The sequence below is a fragment of the Astatotilapia calliptera genome, chromosome 23, assembly GCF_964374335.1.
Source record: "Astatotilapia calliptera chromosome 23, fAstCal68.1, whole genome shotgun sequence".
NCBI classification, from domain to species: domain Eukaryota; kingdom Metazoa; phylum Chordata; class Actinopteri; order Cichliformes; family Cichlidae; genus Astatotilapia; species Astatotilapia calliptera.
The window spans coordinates 44,738,456-44,753,476 of record NC_137443.1 but is presented as its reverse complement, the minus strand read 5'-3'; the positions used below and the strand labels follow the sequence as shown (position 1 = coordinate 44,753,476).

The following is a 15,021-nucleotide window of genomic DNA, read 5'->3' as shown; positions in this document are numbered from 1 at the left end:
CTCCAGTGTTAAATTAACACTGGAGAGTGTCTATATGGGTCCACACCTCTGAGTGTTAAATACAACACTGTTGAGTGTTAAATTAACACTTTTGACAGTGTTATATGTTTAAAAGTAACCTAGTCAGTTTTGAAGATTAACAAGATAAGAGATAAGATAAGATAGAACTTTATTAATCCCTCGGGTGGGTTCCTCTGGGAAATTCGATTTCCAAAAAAAGCACAGCAACGACCGAAGTTACAGTTACAGAATTGTTATATATATATAAATATATATATATATATACACACACACACACACACACACACACACACACACACACACACACACACACACACACACACATATATATAAATACAGAAACAAATATAAATAAAATATACAAAGGGGATAAATAGAATAAATAGGAATAAAAAATAAAAATACAAGTGAATTGCACATTTCAAGTCTTGAGTCTATTGCACTGTTGACTATTTACAAAAAGTATTGCACAAGGTATTGTACAGTGAGGTGAAGAGGCACTACAGCTTAGTTGTTCCCCCCTCCTTTGTCCTCCTGTTTCCTGTTTCCCCTCCCTCTCCCCTCCAGAGAGGAGTTAAACAGTCTGATGGCGTGTGGGACAAAGGAGTTTTTAAGTCTGTTAGTTCTTGTCTTGGGGAGAAGCAACCTGTCACTGAACAGACTCTTCTGGTTGTTTATGGCCGTGTGCAGAGGATGCCTGGCATTGTCCATAATGTCCATCAGTTTCTTTAATGTCCTTTTCTCTGCCACTGTCACCAGAGTGTCCAGCTTCATGCCGACCACAGAGCTAGCCCTCCTGATCAATTTCTCCAGCCTGGAGAAATGGCTAACACTGAGCAGTGCTGATTTTCTAACACTGGAAAATAACTCAAAATGTTAGAAATATTCTACACCCCCCCCCTCCTCCCACTGTGAACATGAATTGAATATTCAGAAGACATTTGTTTAAATAGTTCTACAAATCGGAGCTGTTGGTGTGTCCTTGGATTGTGTGGTAATAATATTAGAGCCTGCAATCTTTCTTACTGAATCTCTACTATGAGTCATGTTACCTGAGATTAATTCTATGTTTACCTGTCAGCCTGGACGAATGTGCTGTGTGAAGGAAATTAAATTAAATCAGATCTGAACTGCATACAGTTAAGGAACCTGTTCATATTTGATTGAAATATGAACCAGTGATTTTTTTTGATTGCTGATTCCAGGAGAGTCTTTGTGGAAATCCTGTTTGGCTTTTTGTTATTTTAATTGTCTTTTTCTGTTTTCCAGAACAGTTCTCCACAGTCGCTGTCCACATGGGTCAGTGGGACCAAGAAGCACTCTGCTAATGTGGGACTCTGACCAGCAACATCCAGCAAGACCCAGACAGCGTTTTCTATCTCCCAGCTGGAGTTTTTGTTTGTCTGTGACTAGGGATGGGTATCGAAAACCGGTTCTTGTGGAGAACCGGTTCCCACTGTTTCAATTCCTTGGAACTGTTTGCCATTTTTGCAAACGATTCCCTTATCAATTCCAGTCGCCCCGAATGACGTCACCACATTGCGGAGCATCATTTACCTGGCAGGAAACACGGCGCCTAAGCGGCTCAAACGCTCAAAAGTTTGATTATACTTTACGAGAACGGATGACAACAGGGGAACTTGCAATACTTGCAAAGTGGATATTTCATTTAAGGGAGGAAACACTACGAATATGCAAAAGCATTTGCTCACAAAAGACGCGATGACCTTAAATGAATCTCGTGAATCTCAACCCAGCAGCAGCAGTAACGTTTGCACGTCCTCTCCCGTTAATGCGGCAGGTAAATAATCAACTAACAGTGCATATTATGTTAGCGCGATCTGCCTTATTACAAAACCTGCTATTACTGTGCATTTAGGTGACCATGATGAGAGAGACAGAGTCTGGCTGGCTCAGGTGCTGGCAGTTGTTGCTGCAGTCTACCGGTGTCCTTTCAGGCCAGGATAGACGAAGCAGTGACTAAGTTTGTGGTAAAAGGTTTGCACCCATTTGCCACAGCAGATGCCCCTGATTTTCGGTAAGTGAATGTGTTTAATTGTAGGCAGGGTGTAATGGAGGAGGTCACTTTAAGAGGGATGGACTTGACCTCCTGACTATGAATGATGTAGATGATAAGGTGCTGACTCTATGAATCCACAATCTCAACAGGGTTGTCCGATAAGAACAGATGGCGTATCCACAAAATCCACTGCCACTCAGGTATCTGCCGTTCACTCATTTATTAACAAGAATCCGAAGCACACATCCATAATGTGAGTGAGGGGATTTAACAGGCTGTAAAATGCTATATGCCGTGTGGTGAGTGATGGTGTGGTTTCTGTTGGAAAGAACATAAAAGTCTTCCATAATTATGTGAACAGAGTGAATTAAATGTGTAATACAACAATACAAACAATACTGGATAGTGGAACATTCAACCAAAATAAGGGAGTGTCAACAAATGCTAATTTTACTATTTACATAAATCCTAACTAGGCACTTTACATCAGAGCTAACATGAGAAATTAGTGACGGTCCCTTAATGACCGCACGGCAGAGGCTGCTTCGCAGTAAACGGCAGTAACAATCGGTAAACAAAGTATGCGCCAAGGATTAAACAAGGGAGGATAATGGCCGCAGCAAAGAACAAACACGATAAAACACAGAAACTTACAGTCTCATGGACGCACACCGCTAACAGCATTAGAAGGAACGAAAATCCACACGGTGAGTAAACTCTGCTGACTCTTCCCACCTGCAGCTCCGACCGAACTCTCTGCGTCGACGTGTGCGTAGTGATGAGGTAGAATTGTGTCTTCTGATTGGCGAAGAGAATGGGTTGCCTCACCGCTCATTGGCTAAACGGCAGCAGTATGCTGATATCTTACTCCGCAGATGTGGCTCCGTTCATGAGTTCTGCGAACTGGCTGGCCTTTTGTACACAGGGACATTACTGGATATTCTTGTGTAATTGCTACAGATTAATTTATGTTATACTTTGTTATTGCTACAGAAGAATATTTATTTTATTATTTTACATTTACAATTTCTTTTCCTGGGGACCCTGTGACACCCCATTGAAGAGCCGTAGGCTGGATCTCTTAAGATCTCACTGCTGCGTTTGTAAGGCCATGTTACTCCTAAATTTATATCTTGTTCAAAGAGAAGCTATAAAACAAAGTTCTAAGCTAATCGACCTTAGTGTTCTCCTTTTTTTAAAAAGAATAGATAAAGAATCGAATCGTTAAACAGAATCGAAAATGGAATCAAATCGTGAAAATCTTATCAATACCCACCCCTATCTGTGACTGGAGAGTCAGATTTTTGTTGAGCTTCACACTTGCAGAGGTAAGTCAGTTTGCAGAGATCCCGCCCACCCTGGCTTTTATGTCCTAGATTTCTTATCTGAAACAGTAATATTTCAGTGACTGCTGCTTATACCACACGTTAATACACGCTACTGATCCCTGATAGGAGAATCATCAATTTTGGCAACAAAGAAGCCTGGTGGATGTTTGTTTACAGTCTGATGATGGGACATCATGCTCTGCATCTTCAAAGTTTGCCTCCTCATTATTATTCATACCCAGTAATGTGAAGTATGCTCATATCTACTATAACTGAACCAACCTGGTGCTCTTCATTTATGGAGGCTGTTGAGTCTGAATGTTGTGTATCTCGTGTTCTCTGGGCTTTGTCCTCAGTCTTTTCGCAGGATCAGAAAACAAAACCAGGAGGCGCGTAAATGTTTCTTCTCCATGATGTTTCTTCAAATGTTTCTTCTGGATGATGATAAGACTGTGACACGGGATGCCACCTTTGGTCTTGTGATGAAGCAAAGGTCAGGAAGAAGTGGGATTAACTGGTACCCACATCTGAGAAGGATGTACAGGGGCACCTGCAGCCAAATCCAAGCTTCAGGTTAGTTGTAGTTGCAGAACGCTATAGACTGAGACAGCTGAGGCATCAAATGTTTGATTAAACGGATGAACAAGAGAAGTTTCTTCCCCATAATTATCACTTCTTTGTCACGGCGGGGTGCGCCGGTGTGTAATGGAAACAGGACCCAAAAGCAGATGAGGACGAGGAGTTGAAGGTTGAACAGAAAAAGTGATCCTTTATTAGATGACGGCAGAAGTAAACCAGGAAACCAAAGTAAACTGACAAGACACTAAGAAACAAAATACTAAACGGTACTGAGACCAAAAACTATAACTATGACTGAGGTGGAAATAAACAGGCTAAGACTATGACTAACGTGGAAATAACAGACAAAAACTAGACCTATGACTGAGGTGAGGTAAACAGACGACCCGACAATGACATGCAGAAAACAGAGGGCTTAAATACATACATGAGGTGATCAGGGGAAGTGGAGACACATGGGGGAAACAGCTGACTGACATAAACCTAAATGACAGGACCAGGAGGAGGAAAGCTAAATACAATGAACAAAGAACACATGACACTGTCAGAATAAAACGGGAAATACTAAAACTAGACATGACAACACAACTTAACAGACCTAATACGTGAAGAATAATACAAGAACCCAAAACATAGAAAACCAAGGGAACAATAATAAATAACAGCTTAAACTAAAGCTAGATAGGAAATGACACAAAACTAATCACATATCAAAATGAGACAAATACAAAAATGAACTCAGAGCGCTGGGTCAGAGACCCAGCCTGTGACATTCTTAAAATCTGTAGCAACTTCAAGTCTGTCAGCATGCTGAGCATGCTCAGAATGTGACAATATATTTTTGTTCAATATTTAATTTCTTTCAGTTGCAATTGTTAAATGAAAAAAAATAAAAAAATATATTCTTATAATTTAGCAAACTAATTTATCAAAAAAAATATACATATATCTGTATTTGTTTTAATAAATTAATTTGACACCTGTATTGAAAATACCATATTGTATTCATACAGAATCAGTTTGGTATCATTGTTTGTCTGATTGTTGAAACTAAGAGCTGCTTTGATCTGTTAAGATCTAAAGTATCCAAAGTTGAGCTCTGATGTTTCTTCACCCTTGTGTGTGTGATATGTGATTCCTACATGCTGGCAGAGCAGAGCGGCAGTTTGTGCTCACAGATGGTGACGGTGTGGAGAGACGGTGGTGTTTCCTCAGAAGAACCAGCAGAGTCACTTGCTGACTGATGTTCGTCTGCACTGCACAGAGGAAATCAACTGACCGAGGTTTGTCCAGTGACGTGTTATGAAATGTATATTTTGGTTTTATGCTTACAGTTATGATTTTCTTGACAGAAGCTCTGCAGAGGTTAGACAAAGCAGAGAAAACATGTGCTTTACATTTTACTGTGATTTATTGAGATATTTGTTGCCTGATGTTCAGCAGGAATGGAGAAATAGAATCAAAGGGAGATGTTTTTGCTGTTTTTGTAATGATGTAAGTAAATCTTCAATATTATTTATTTGCTTGGTTATATTAGGAGTGTTTCTGAGTGAGGGCGGAGGAGTCATCATCCAGGTAAAGTGACGTGGATCAGTGGATACACTTGTCTCCCCTTTAAAGGAGACGATCCAAGTCATCCTTAAATGTTAGTGCTTTCAAATACACAAACATTTTTAAAGGACAAAAATGAACATCCAACTTTGACTGTAATACAAAATAAATCTTTGCATGTGTGTTTTCAAACTCTCAGATGGGCAGCATATCAGTCTTGGACTGTGTAACCTGCCGGAGCAGCACTGAATGACCACCACACATGAGCATGTTCCTGCAACATTCAGCATCTGATCCTTCATCTGTGTGCTTCTGCTTTTGGTAAGTAGAGTTACCCAACTCCAGTAACTCTAAACACATGCCATCCATTTCTAACGGCCTGGTTACTTCCTGTCAGTTACTTTAGAAACCATGTGGTCACCTGACCTAACACTGTTTCTTCTTCTTCCCCTTAATGTTCAAGTGTCACATGTCAAACAGCTGGAGAGGAAACTACACCAGTGTACTGGGATGTTTCAGCAACACGTGCCAGATGCTGTTCCTTCATGGTGACATCACCAGAGACAGCCCCACCCACCTCAGGACCTCGCCATTGATCATGATGATTATAATGATGACAGCGAGCGGAACTAAGACTGTAAAAATCCACGACCAGAATGTTTCTTTCTAATTATGAATGAATACTGAGAGCCTCTTTCTGTGTTTTGTCTGTTTTGGGTTTTTACCTCATTTGTTACTAACAAAGTTCACAAACTCACACAGTTTACATTCTGTATGTTTCCATCTTTACCAGCCACACTAACTGCATTTAAGAAAATAATCCTTAGAAATCGTCGTTTTTCTCTTTTGTAATTGATGATAATTCAGTGAATATACTGCGCTGCTTCCTTCTATTGCGTCACACATTGCTTTAAGTTTTTCAGTGTCCAGTTATTTTTTACTGCTGTTTGAATTCTCTGTATGTTTGACCCTGTAGTCTGTTTGATGGACTGCTTGTCTTCCTGTTTGTTACCGCTGCCTGTTTTTTAATAAAGATTTGGATTTCTGACTTCAACACAGCCTCTGTGTGTCCTCCCTTTGTGTCCTCTTCCTCTGTGAATGTGTTGCATGTGTCACAGATTCCTTTTATTAACAGCTTTCCCACAGTGAGTTGCATCAGCATTCATTCACAGCACATTTCAGAAGGATTCAGATTAATACAGTGATCTTACAGTCAGAATGATCCTGACAGAGTGCCACTGTAAATGATCTTTCATCAGGTACATTTTAAAGTTCAGTATTTCAAAGCAGGAGTTATGAAGAATCATGCTGGCATTAGGACTAATAATATGTACTTACAAAGTCAAAGTTTTTTAATTATGCTAGAATACTGGAAGACAATCAACTTTTAGTGTTTTCCGCATATTAATTATTCTGAAATAGAGACGGTGACCCTAACTGTACAGAAGCACTAAACAACTGACAATCTAACAGACATCATTGGCCTGAGCTGTCATGCACAGTGAGTCTGATCCTTTGCTGTGAGAGTCTGACAAGCATGTTTCTGGTCAGTTTGGAAGAAATAATATCACAATGTTGATCTTTTTTTTCAATATTCCTTCTCTTTTACAATATAAACTGTGATCAAAGGTACTTATGTTCACAGCATGTAATAATACTGACAGTCCAGGGCATTGTGGTCTGTTGAGCTAGGGTTAGGGTTAGCAATTCAGACATATGTAATCAATATTAAACGTCTCTGACGTGGGCCACTGTGTTGGGAAATCCATACCAGGCTGGAACGAGTCAAGGTAGGTGAGCATCCACGAGAAGACACAGCAGATGCATCCTACTGACAGGACCAGGAGACTCCAGAAACCGAGCATCTTCTCTTCAGTGCCATCCTCGCCTGTCACCCTCTCTGCCCGCAGCTGAGTATGGGGTAGATAAGGGCGCAGAGAAACCCTTATTACTAATTTGTATTATAATTCAATTTTCATGAAATATTCATATTCAGTATTGGTCCTTTTATATTAATAACCACGTATCCACCCAGGCTCATGGTGGGGCAGGGCTCTGTCCTGGGATGCTTGAGTACAAGGTAATGTACACCCTGACCAGGTATCCAGTCTGTCAGAATTGTTTTCAATATTTGGTTCAAAAACATGAGTGACAACAAAAATCCAACTAGGATTCTTGCATATGATGAATGAAGTCTGTCTTTGACTGTATTGTCCAGCTGATCCATCAAACCCCCAGCAGGTGAACCTTATTCATGACATAACACGGCAACAATGTAAAAAATGAAACAGCAACAGTCTAAATGTAAAGTGCATTCTAATCTCCTCTTCAATAAATCATATTCAAAGAGTCATTCAGGACTGTAAAACGTGAACTACAGAACCCAGAGTCTTCATCATTAAATCTCTGGTTGCTTCATTTTTCTATCCTATATCAGATACTTTAAGGTTAGGTTAGGTGAAGTTGCATTCTCATGGTGAGGCAAAGTGCTTTATGTGTGTGTGTGCGTGTCATGAACGGCTATAAAAGGCCTATAATTAAAGAACAAAGCGGGGTTTGAGTTCGAGTTGCGGCAGACTGTCACTACTTGTAAATGGAACGCAGCCTTCCTGTGGCGGACAGCTAATAACAGGAATCGGACGCGGTCCACCCAAGTCCACAGCAACCACCATAGCAACCGCCTAGCATGACCTTAAAAACATATTCTGTCTTCATAACGATCAAAAACATGAAATGATTTGCAAAGTGTGAAAGTGTTACAGCTGCAGAGAGCTATGGCGGTATCTTTGGAAGCTGTTTACATAGCTAATAATATACAATGTAACCATGGAGACAGTCGGTCACGTGAGCTAGCGGTGCATGTTTACTACAGTGAATAAGGTGATTGCGTGCACAGCGTCCACATGCTGCAGAGGGTAAAGACATTACTTCAATATTGTTTTATATTGATATATATTAGCCTTCTGTTGACCATCACCTCAGGTTCACCATCACAGTTTCAGCAGACAGATGCACACTGTCTAAATATCAACACATTCAAAAACTCATGTCTCAGAAATAAGCACAGCTGTTCATGTTTGTCATTAGAGTTTTATTTGTAAGAAAATTATGAACTTCATATTGTGCATCAAATAAAAGAACATTTCACAACTCTGAGTCAACAGAAACAGGAAACAGAAATGTCTCTAATGTAGACGTGTACAGTGTAGTGTAAGCATTAAAAGATCATAAAGGAAACACTAACATTCATGTGAAACTAACTGTAATAAAAAAATGAACAGGTGCTTTATAGATGTAAAAGAAAGAATCTGAAAACAACACTTTTTTGGTCTAAGTGATCAAAGTAGAAAACAGAACTGATGTTCAAGAACAAACCGTAGCTGCACTAATATTACACATCTCCATTGTTGTGGTGAACAGACATGTTGCTTTTAAAACCACATGCAGTGTGTGACCGTGACTGTTCACTGAGACCATGAACGCCACTTCGCTGAAGCCTTCGCCTTCTTCTTCTTCTTCTTCTAAATTGGAAGCAGAAGGAGCACGAGCTGCTTTGATCTACTGAAAGGAAAAAGCAGAACATCTGAGCTGAAACCATTAAGACAGGAACAATCATTCAATGCAGTGTCTCAGGTGGCTTAGCCTGTTACAACTGTTGATACAAGCTACACACACACACAGCCTTATGGGTACAGTAGTCTCCCGCTACACCTCCTTTTAGCTAAAGACATACTTCACAATGACTCACTCAGCTCACAAGAACAGGAATGCAGAGCATTATCAAACGTTGAAATGATACACATCTCTCACTTGTTCACTTACATTTAAACGAAACACATAATTGTAAACATCTCTAACAGCCTAAGCCAGCTTTGAATAGGGCCTGAATGGATAACTTCAGAGAATTACACATCCAATCTTACACGAGGTCTCACCGCTCGACCAGATCTGGTAACAGTCCCTGTTGGTGTGAGGTGGCTCCTATTTCTCCTTAGAAAACCTGTCTGTCTCTACCACATAAGATCTGGGAGCACTGGCAGGTCCAACTACTGCTCCAGTGGTTCCTTCAGTAGTAATCCACACCTTCTGTCCTGACTCTATGTCTGCGGTTGTAGTGTTTTGCCTGCTCACGCCTCCCCTCCTCATCCTTCTCGCGAAAAGCCTGTAGGTCGGGCCACTTTGGCACCAGCTTCGCAGCAGCTTGTGGCAGAGAGGTACGCAGGTGTCTCCCCATGAGCAACTGTGCCGGTGAGAGCCCATGTTCCAGTGGGGTGGCCCTGCACGCTAGCAGTGCTCTGCTGTAGTCACAGTCCTCTCAAGTCTTTAATGGTACGATCAGCGCGTTCTGCCTCCCCGTTGGCTTGGGGGTACCTGGGGCTGCTCGTTTCATGTGTGAACTGGTACTCTTTAGCAAAGTGCTTGAACTGTTCTGATGAAACTTGCGGCCTGTTGTCCGATACCACAGTCTCGGCAACTGCATGTCTTGCAAAGGCCTCTTTTATAGCATTAATAGTGACCTCTGCTGTTGTGTCTCTCAGTTCACCAAGTACCAACGACCAGATTTGGTGTGTGGTAGTAACAGGCAAATGAACTTTTGTTTTTTAATGATTTGAATATATATGAATGCTTGTGCATAAATACACAAACAATACACATATGCTTTCATGCTTTCAATTGTGTCATTTACGTGATCTAGGTCAGCGGTCTCCAACCTTTTTTGCACCACCGACCGGTTTATGCCCGACAATATTTTCACGGACCGGCCTTTAAGGTGTCGCGGATAAATACAACAAAATAAAACTAGTACCGGTACCGAAAAAGAAGATTTATTCATAACACACGTGAAAAGACCCAGGAAAACCGAGTTAATGATAAAAACGATAACAAAATAACGCTGAAAAGCAATAAAAACCCTGAAAACCAGACATTTCACACCTGAGCCTCAACTCTCGCGGCCCGGTACCAAACGACTCACGGACCGGTACCAGTCCGAGGCCCGGGGGTTGGGGACCGCTGTTCTAGGTAGCTCTGTTTTGGAAGTTCAGTTCAAGCTAGAAATGTGCTTTGGAGTTTGTACGTGTTTTGTCTCTAGGGGCCACCACATATATTTCTATTTACATTCAGGTGACAGCAATCCATGGATGGTTTCGACATGCAAGAGGATATTTTCCCCGGTGCCCAGCGGGAGAAGACACTGCTTGCGATGTCGATGAGGTCCTGTGGCCAGACCCCAACAGACGGCGGGATCCATGAGCCCACGTATGCACAATTGTCATGATTTTTTGTGTGTACAGTATAGTGTTTTTTCTATTACTGTATTATGTTTGTGTTTTGCTTTATCTGAATTGATGGTGCTGCAGTGGACAATATTGAGTAGGCCTATTTGCTTTTTTTGGTTGTTTGTGTCTCCTGAAAATGTGCCTTCAGAATAAACAATGACAATGAAAGACTGCAGTGTTTTATATGAAGTAGACTAGTGTGTCCCCCTGATCTGATCTGCATGTGATGCAAGTATGTGTCATTTTGTCAACAGAGTTACATCTTGACAGAGGAATGTTAGGTTTTGACAGCAGAGTTTCAGTTTGGCACAGATGTGAATGGTATATTTTGATGTGTCATGTTTACTTGTGTTTAGAGTTTTGGCACAATGAGCGACGTTTTGCAAAATGTGTTCAAGCAACGGGCAAAAACTGTAACATGTTTTTCACCAAAGATTTCAGCAATTATAAAAATTCAACTCAAGCTATTCAGCTATTAGCATTCACACTGCATTTTCTACAGGAAGTACATTTTATATACCAGTTTCAGTTCAAAGTGCATTAAAAATAATAAATAATTATTAAAAATAATACCATCAATATGTTACTGCACTACACTTACTGGACTTGTGGAAGTATTTTGAGAACCATAAGAGATTCTTACAAATGTTTGAAAGAAAAAAAATCTTTAACATAGCTGGAGACTCGTGTAGAAATATGAATGAGTTTATAAAGTTTCTGTCATGGTGTGCTGTGACAGGCAGGTAGTAGGACCCAAACACAGGACTCTTACGTGGAATGAAACTTGAATCGGCAGCTTTTATTGCTGGAAACTCAGGTGGACTCAAGAAACTACAAACTAAGAAACAAGAACTAGGAAAACAAATCAGGAACTATGAACAAGAATCAAGTAAAGAACACGGAGGAGAAAAAACACCCAGCCCACTGAAAACTAAAGAAACCCCCAAAAACATGAAGAACAATCATTAAGGAACATATTTACATATTTAGAGTTACTGCAACACCAACACTGGGTCACAGCTTCAGTGTCAGTCGGTGACTTTTGGTCTGCAACAGCAGCAGAACAGACTTCTCAGTCTTTTGAAGAAGCCCTTTTTCTTCTTCTTGATCTGACGGTCTTCGGACTTCATTCTGGCTTCAGGTTCTGGAAAAGGTTCATCAGGAACATCAGGAACCGGCCCAATTTCAGAACAAGATCCGTTGATCATATGATCTTCACCTTCAACACAGGATTTGGACTCGCCATAGGGTTCCTCACAGGGAGCGTCGGGCTCTGCAACACTTTCTGACAGAGCTCCTTCGATCGTAAGGTCTCGAGTACTCAGACTGGATGCCCTTTCAGAAAGAAGTTCCTCACAGGGAGCGTCGGGCTCTGCAACACTTTCTGACAGAGCTCCTTCGATCGTAAGGTCTCGAGTACTCAGACTGGATGCCCTTTCAGAAAGAAGTTCCTCACAGGGAGCGTCGGGCTCTGCAACACTTTCTGACAGAGCTCCTTCGGCTGGTGGAACATTTGCCACTGAAAGGCCGTCAGAGGAGCGCTCACCATTTGTGCTCTTCACATCAGGACTTGAAGGGGGCTCAAAGATTTCACATATCCGGATCCTTGCTACATCAGCAATGGTCTTCAGCAACAGGGGTGCAAAGTTTGCAACTTGGATAGACAGAATTTCTTCAGGAAATTTCTGTCTAATCTCCGTCAGGATGCTGTCGACCAGATCGTCTCGGATAGAGCGGGTGAAGACGGCCTGTGTTTCCATCGCCGTGAGGCTCTTGGAGACACGATCTAAAGTGGCCTTGGTGACACTGGTGGAGAGGATACTTAGACTCTGGGAGGCCATGTTTAGGAGGGGACGAGGAGGAAGCTCCCAGAAGCCCTGGAGAACGCGGGGAACTACCTCGACCACTACCTCCTGCGCGGTGAGCAGTTTGCTGTTAGGCTGTTCCTGCTGCTTCTTTTTCAGGATTTCAACGTAATCCTTCACCGCGCTGAGGAGTTTAGGTGCTCTGTAGAAAAACATGATAAGAGTTATCTGTTAAACATATTCAAAGCATCATTTAAATATTGAAACACTGTAGCTGGACTGTTAACCCTGTAACCACCTTTGTATCATACATGAGTTTCTGAGACCTCGATCTCATCAACATGATCAATACTTGTTATAATTTCTAAATGTTGTGGACAAAACTCTTTTTTAGTCTAAAGTTAACATTGTCGTTAACAAAAAGTTGCCAAAAACACCCAGTGTATCAAATGTGATACAAAAAATAAATACACAATAAAAGTAAATCATACACAACATGACATAGCAAAGAACTCATGTGTGGCTTTTGTTTAAAGGGTTGATAAACATCTCAGTTCCAAAGAATCTGAATTTTCTGGCTGTTTTTTGATGGGTTGGGTCTTACAGGGTTAATAACTGTATGTTACATGTGACTCACTGAAATTTAGGAGGTACGGCCTCTGGGAACTGAAGAAGCAACCTGGCTTCAAATTCAACGTCCCTCATTTTATTGCTGACGTTCACCGCCCACACCTGAAACAGAAAACACATTTACAGTGCGCTTATGTGTAAAGGTTATGTGCACGTAATGAAAAAAAAAGTCTTGTGGGTTTTCTCGTCTTACCAGCCTTAGAAGAGGTTTGGCTTCCTCTTCGTCAAAATCCTCTAACTCAAACTCCCACAGCCTTCAAAAGAAAGCAAAGCAGAGGTTTTCTCTCAGCACTTACACGTCATCACAAACAGACTTTCAGGCGTGACAGTAACTCACTGCTCTCTGAGCGTCTCCCTGCTCTTCTCCACCAAAAGATCTCTCAGATCTTCAGCAGTGAGGTTCGGTGGAATTAGATCTTCCTGCTGAAGTCTGAGAAACTCCGTCATTATCGCAACCTAAAAGTAAAGGAGACATTTAATCACCACCACTCTCAGGTCCTCAGAAATGACCTGATATTTTCTGTCAGCTTTGGTTTGCATGAATCTGGGTCTAACCTGAGCCTTGTAGCCCGGAAGATACCAGCAGATCTTTACAGCTGTTTCATAAATCCGTGTGTTGAACAACACCTGTCAAAGAAATAGCAATTTAGTCATTGTTACTTAAAATGATTCTCAGTTTGTCAACTTTTAAAACGACATCAAATTCTTCAAATTACTGAAATGCAGTAAAAGCAAAAGCGTCACATACCCTGATAGGCTTATAGATTCCTTGACTCTTTTCCATTTAAACGTGTTCAAATCAAAGTCAGGAAGAAAAACGTCAACTGCTCTCCAACGATGGCGTACGGGGGATCTGGACCTGAAAATGCTCTCAGCTCGGTGGTCTCGCACAGATGAGCTCTTTTGACAGTCTGATGTTTATTTATGAATGCAGAATTTCTTGAGCAGTCACCATGGAAACTTGATGCAGCTTCATGTTGTTAAATTAAAAGTAAACACTGTGTATTTTGCACTACACTCCACTAAACTTATCATATAAGTAAATAAAGTGTGGGTTAGGTCCTTCCTGTGGAAAGAGCCACACAAACCGATGGATCAGAAAAGACAAAGTCAGCTACAGCATGCCTTTTCATATTATGTGCCTGCTTATCTCCATTTCTTTACAGTAGATGGGAACTTTTGCAGTAAAGCAATGGCTTACAAACAGTGGACTGTGGACTAATGCAGACATCTGAAGCCTGACAGCAGCTGGTATATACACAGCTTTGGACAAACTGGCCCTTTAAACAGCCCAGAGGAAGAAGAGACCTCTGCGTTATCAGTGCAGCCTAAAGCACAATAATAATAATACTATTAATATGATTTTTAGAGCAATAATGCCCCAAATAATGAAGTCATTAATTACACATCCGTCATGCTTCACAGGAGGTCAGGAGTGACCGATGAACGTGATGCTACATTAGAGTCTGTCCTATGAGTTCAGCAGGAGGAGGTGAACCCACAGCTGGGACCAGTTCTCTAGTGGGTCCAGTATCATACTTGTGTTCATCCTGGTCTGAACCTGGTCAGAAGAACTGACTTCACTTTTGAAAATTCAATACTTATAAAAGGTAACCCCAAACAGTCTACAACGGCTGTTTTCTGTCCACCGAAGCAAATTTGATTGACGAGGTTTTTGTACCTTCACTTCTCCAAAAAGCAAATAAAGAGATTAAACAAAGATTTACTGAACGACCGTCAGAATTCCCAGAGCTAACGTAGATCGCTTTATGCTCTTGAGTCAGGAGGGATAAGAAAAGTGACTGCAA

At 41.2% G+C, this 15,021-nt stretch overlaps 2 protein-coding genes and 1 long non-coding RNA gene across 5 annotated transcripts in view; 1 reads left to right on the top strand and 2 right to left on the bottom strand.

Annotated features, from left to right (window-relative positions):
- LOC113016963 (NACHT, LRR and PYD domains-containing protein 12-like) overlaps positions 1-15,021 on the bottom strand; it is a 405,899-nt gene that overhangs the window by 191,790 nt on the left and 199,088 nt on the right. The window lies entirely within an intron of this gene.
- Positions 1,920-6,553, top strand: LOC113018301 (uncharacterized). Of its 3 annotated transcripts, none has more exons than XR_013904926.1 (7): positions 1,920-2,059; positions 2,191-3,369; positions 3,496-3,942; positions 5,101-5,231; positions 5,486-5,593; positions 5,699-5,820; positions 5,963-6,553. It is a non-coding gene; the product is annotated as an uncharacterized LOC113018301 (long non-coding RNA). The 3 variants fall into 3 exon arrangements; XR_013904925.1 differs by lacking the exon at positions 1,920-2,059 and having other exon boundaries at positions 3,355-3,369; positions 3,496-3,620; positions 3,726-3,942; XR_013904927.1 differs by lacking the exon at positions 1,920-2,059 and having other exon boundaries at positions 2,353-2,748; positions 3,726-3,942.
- On the bottom strand, positions 11,807-13,319 carry LOC113018304 (uncharacterized). The gene is made up of 2 exons (XM_026161360.2): positions 13,221-13,319; positions 11,807-12,785 (listed from the first exon to the last, which is right to left on the bottom strand). The coding sequence occupies exons 1-2, from the start codon at positions 13,286-13,288 to the stop codon at positions 11,807-11,809; spliced, it is 1,047 nt and encodes a 348-aa protein (XP_026017145.2). The 5' UTR covers positions 13,289-13,319.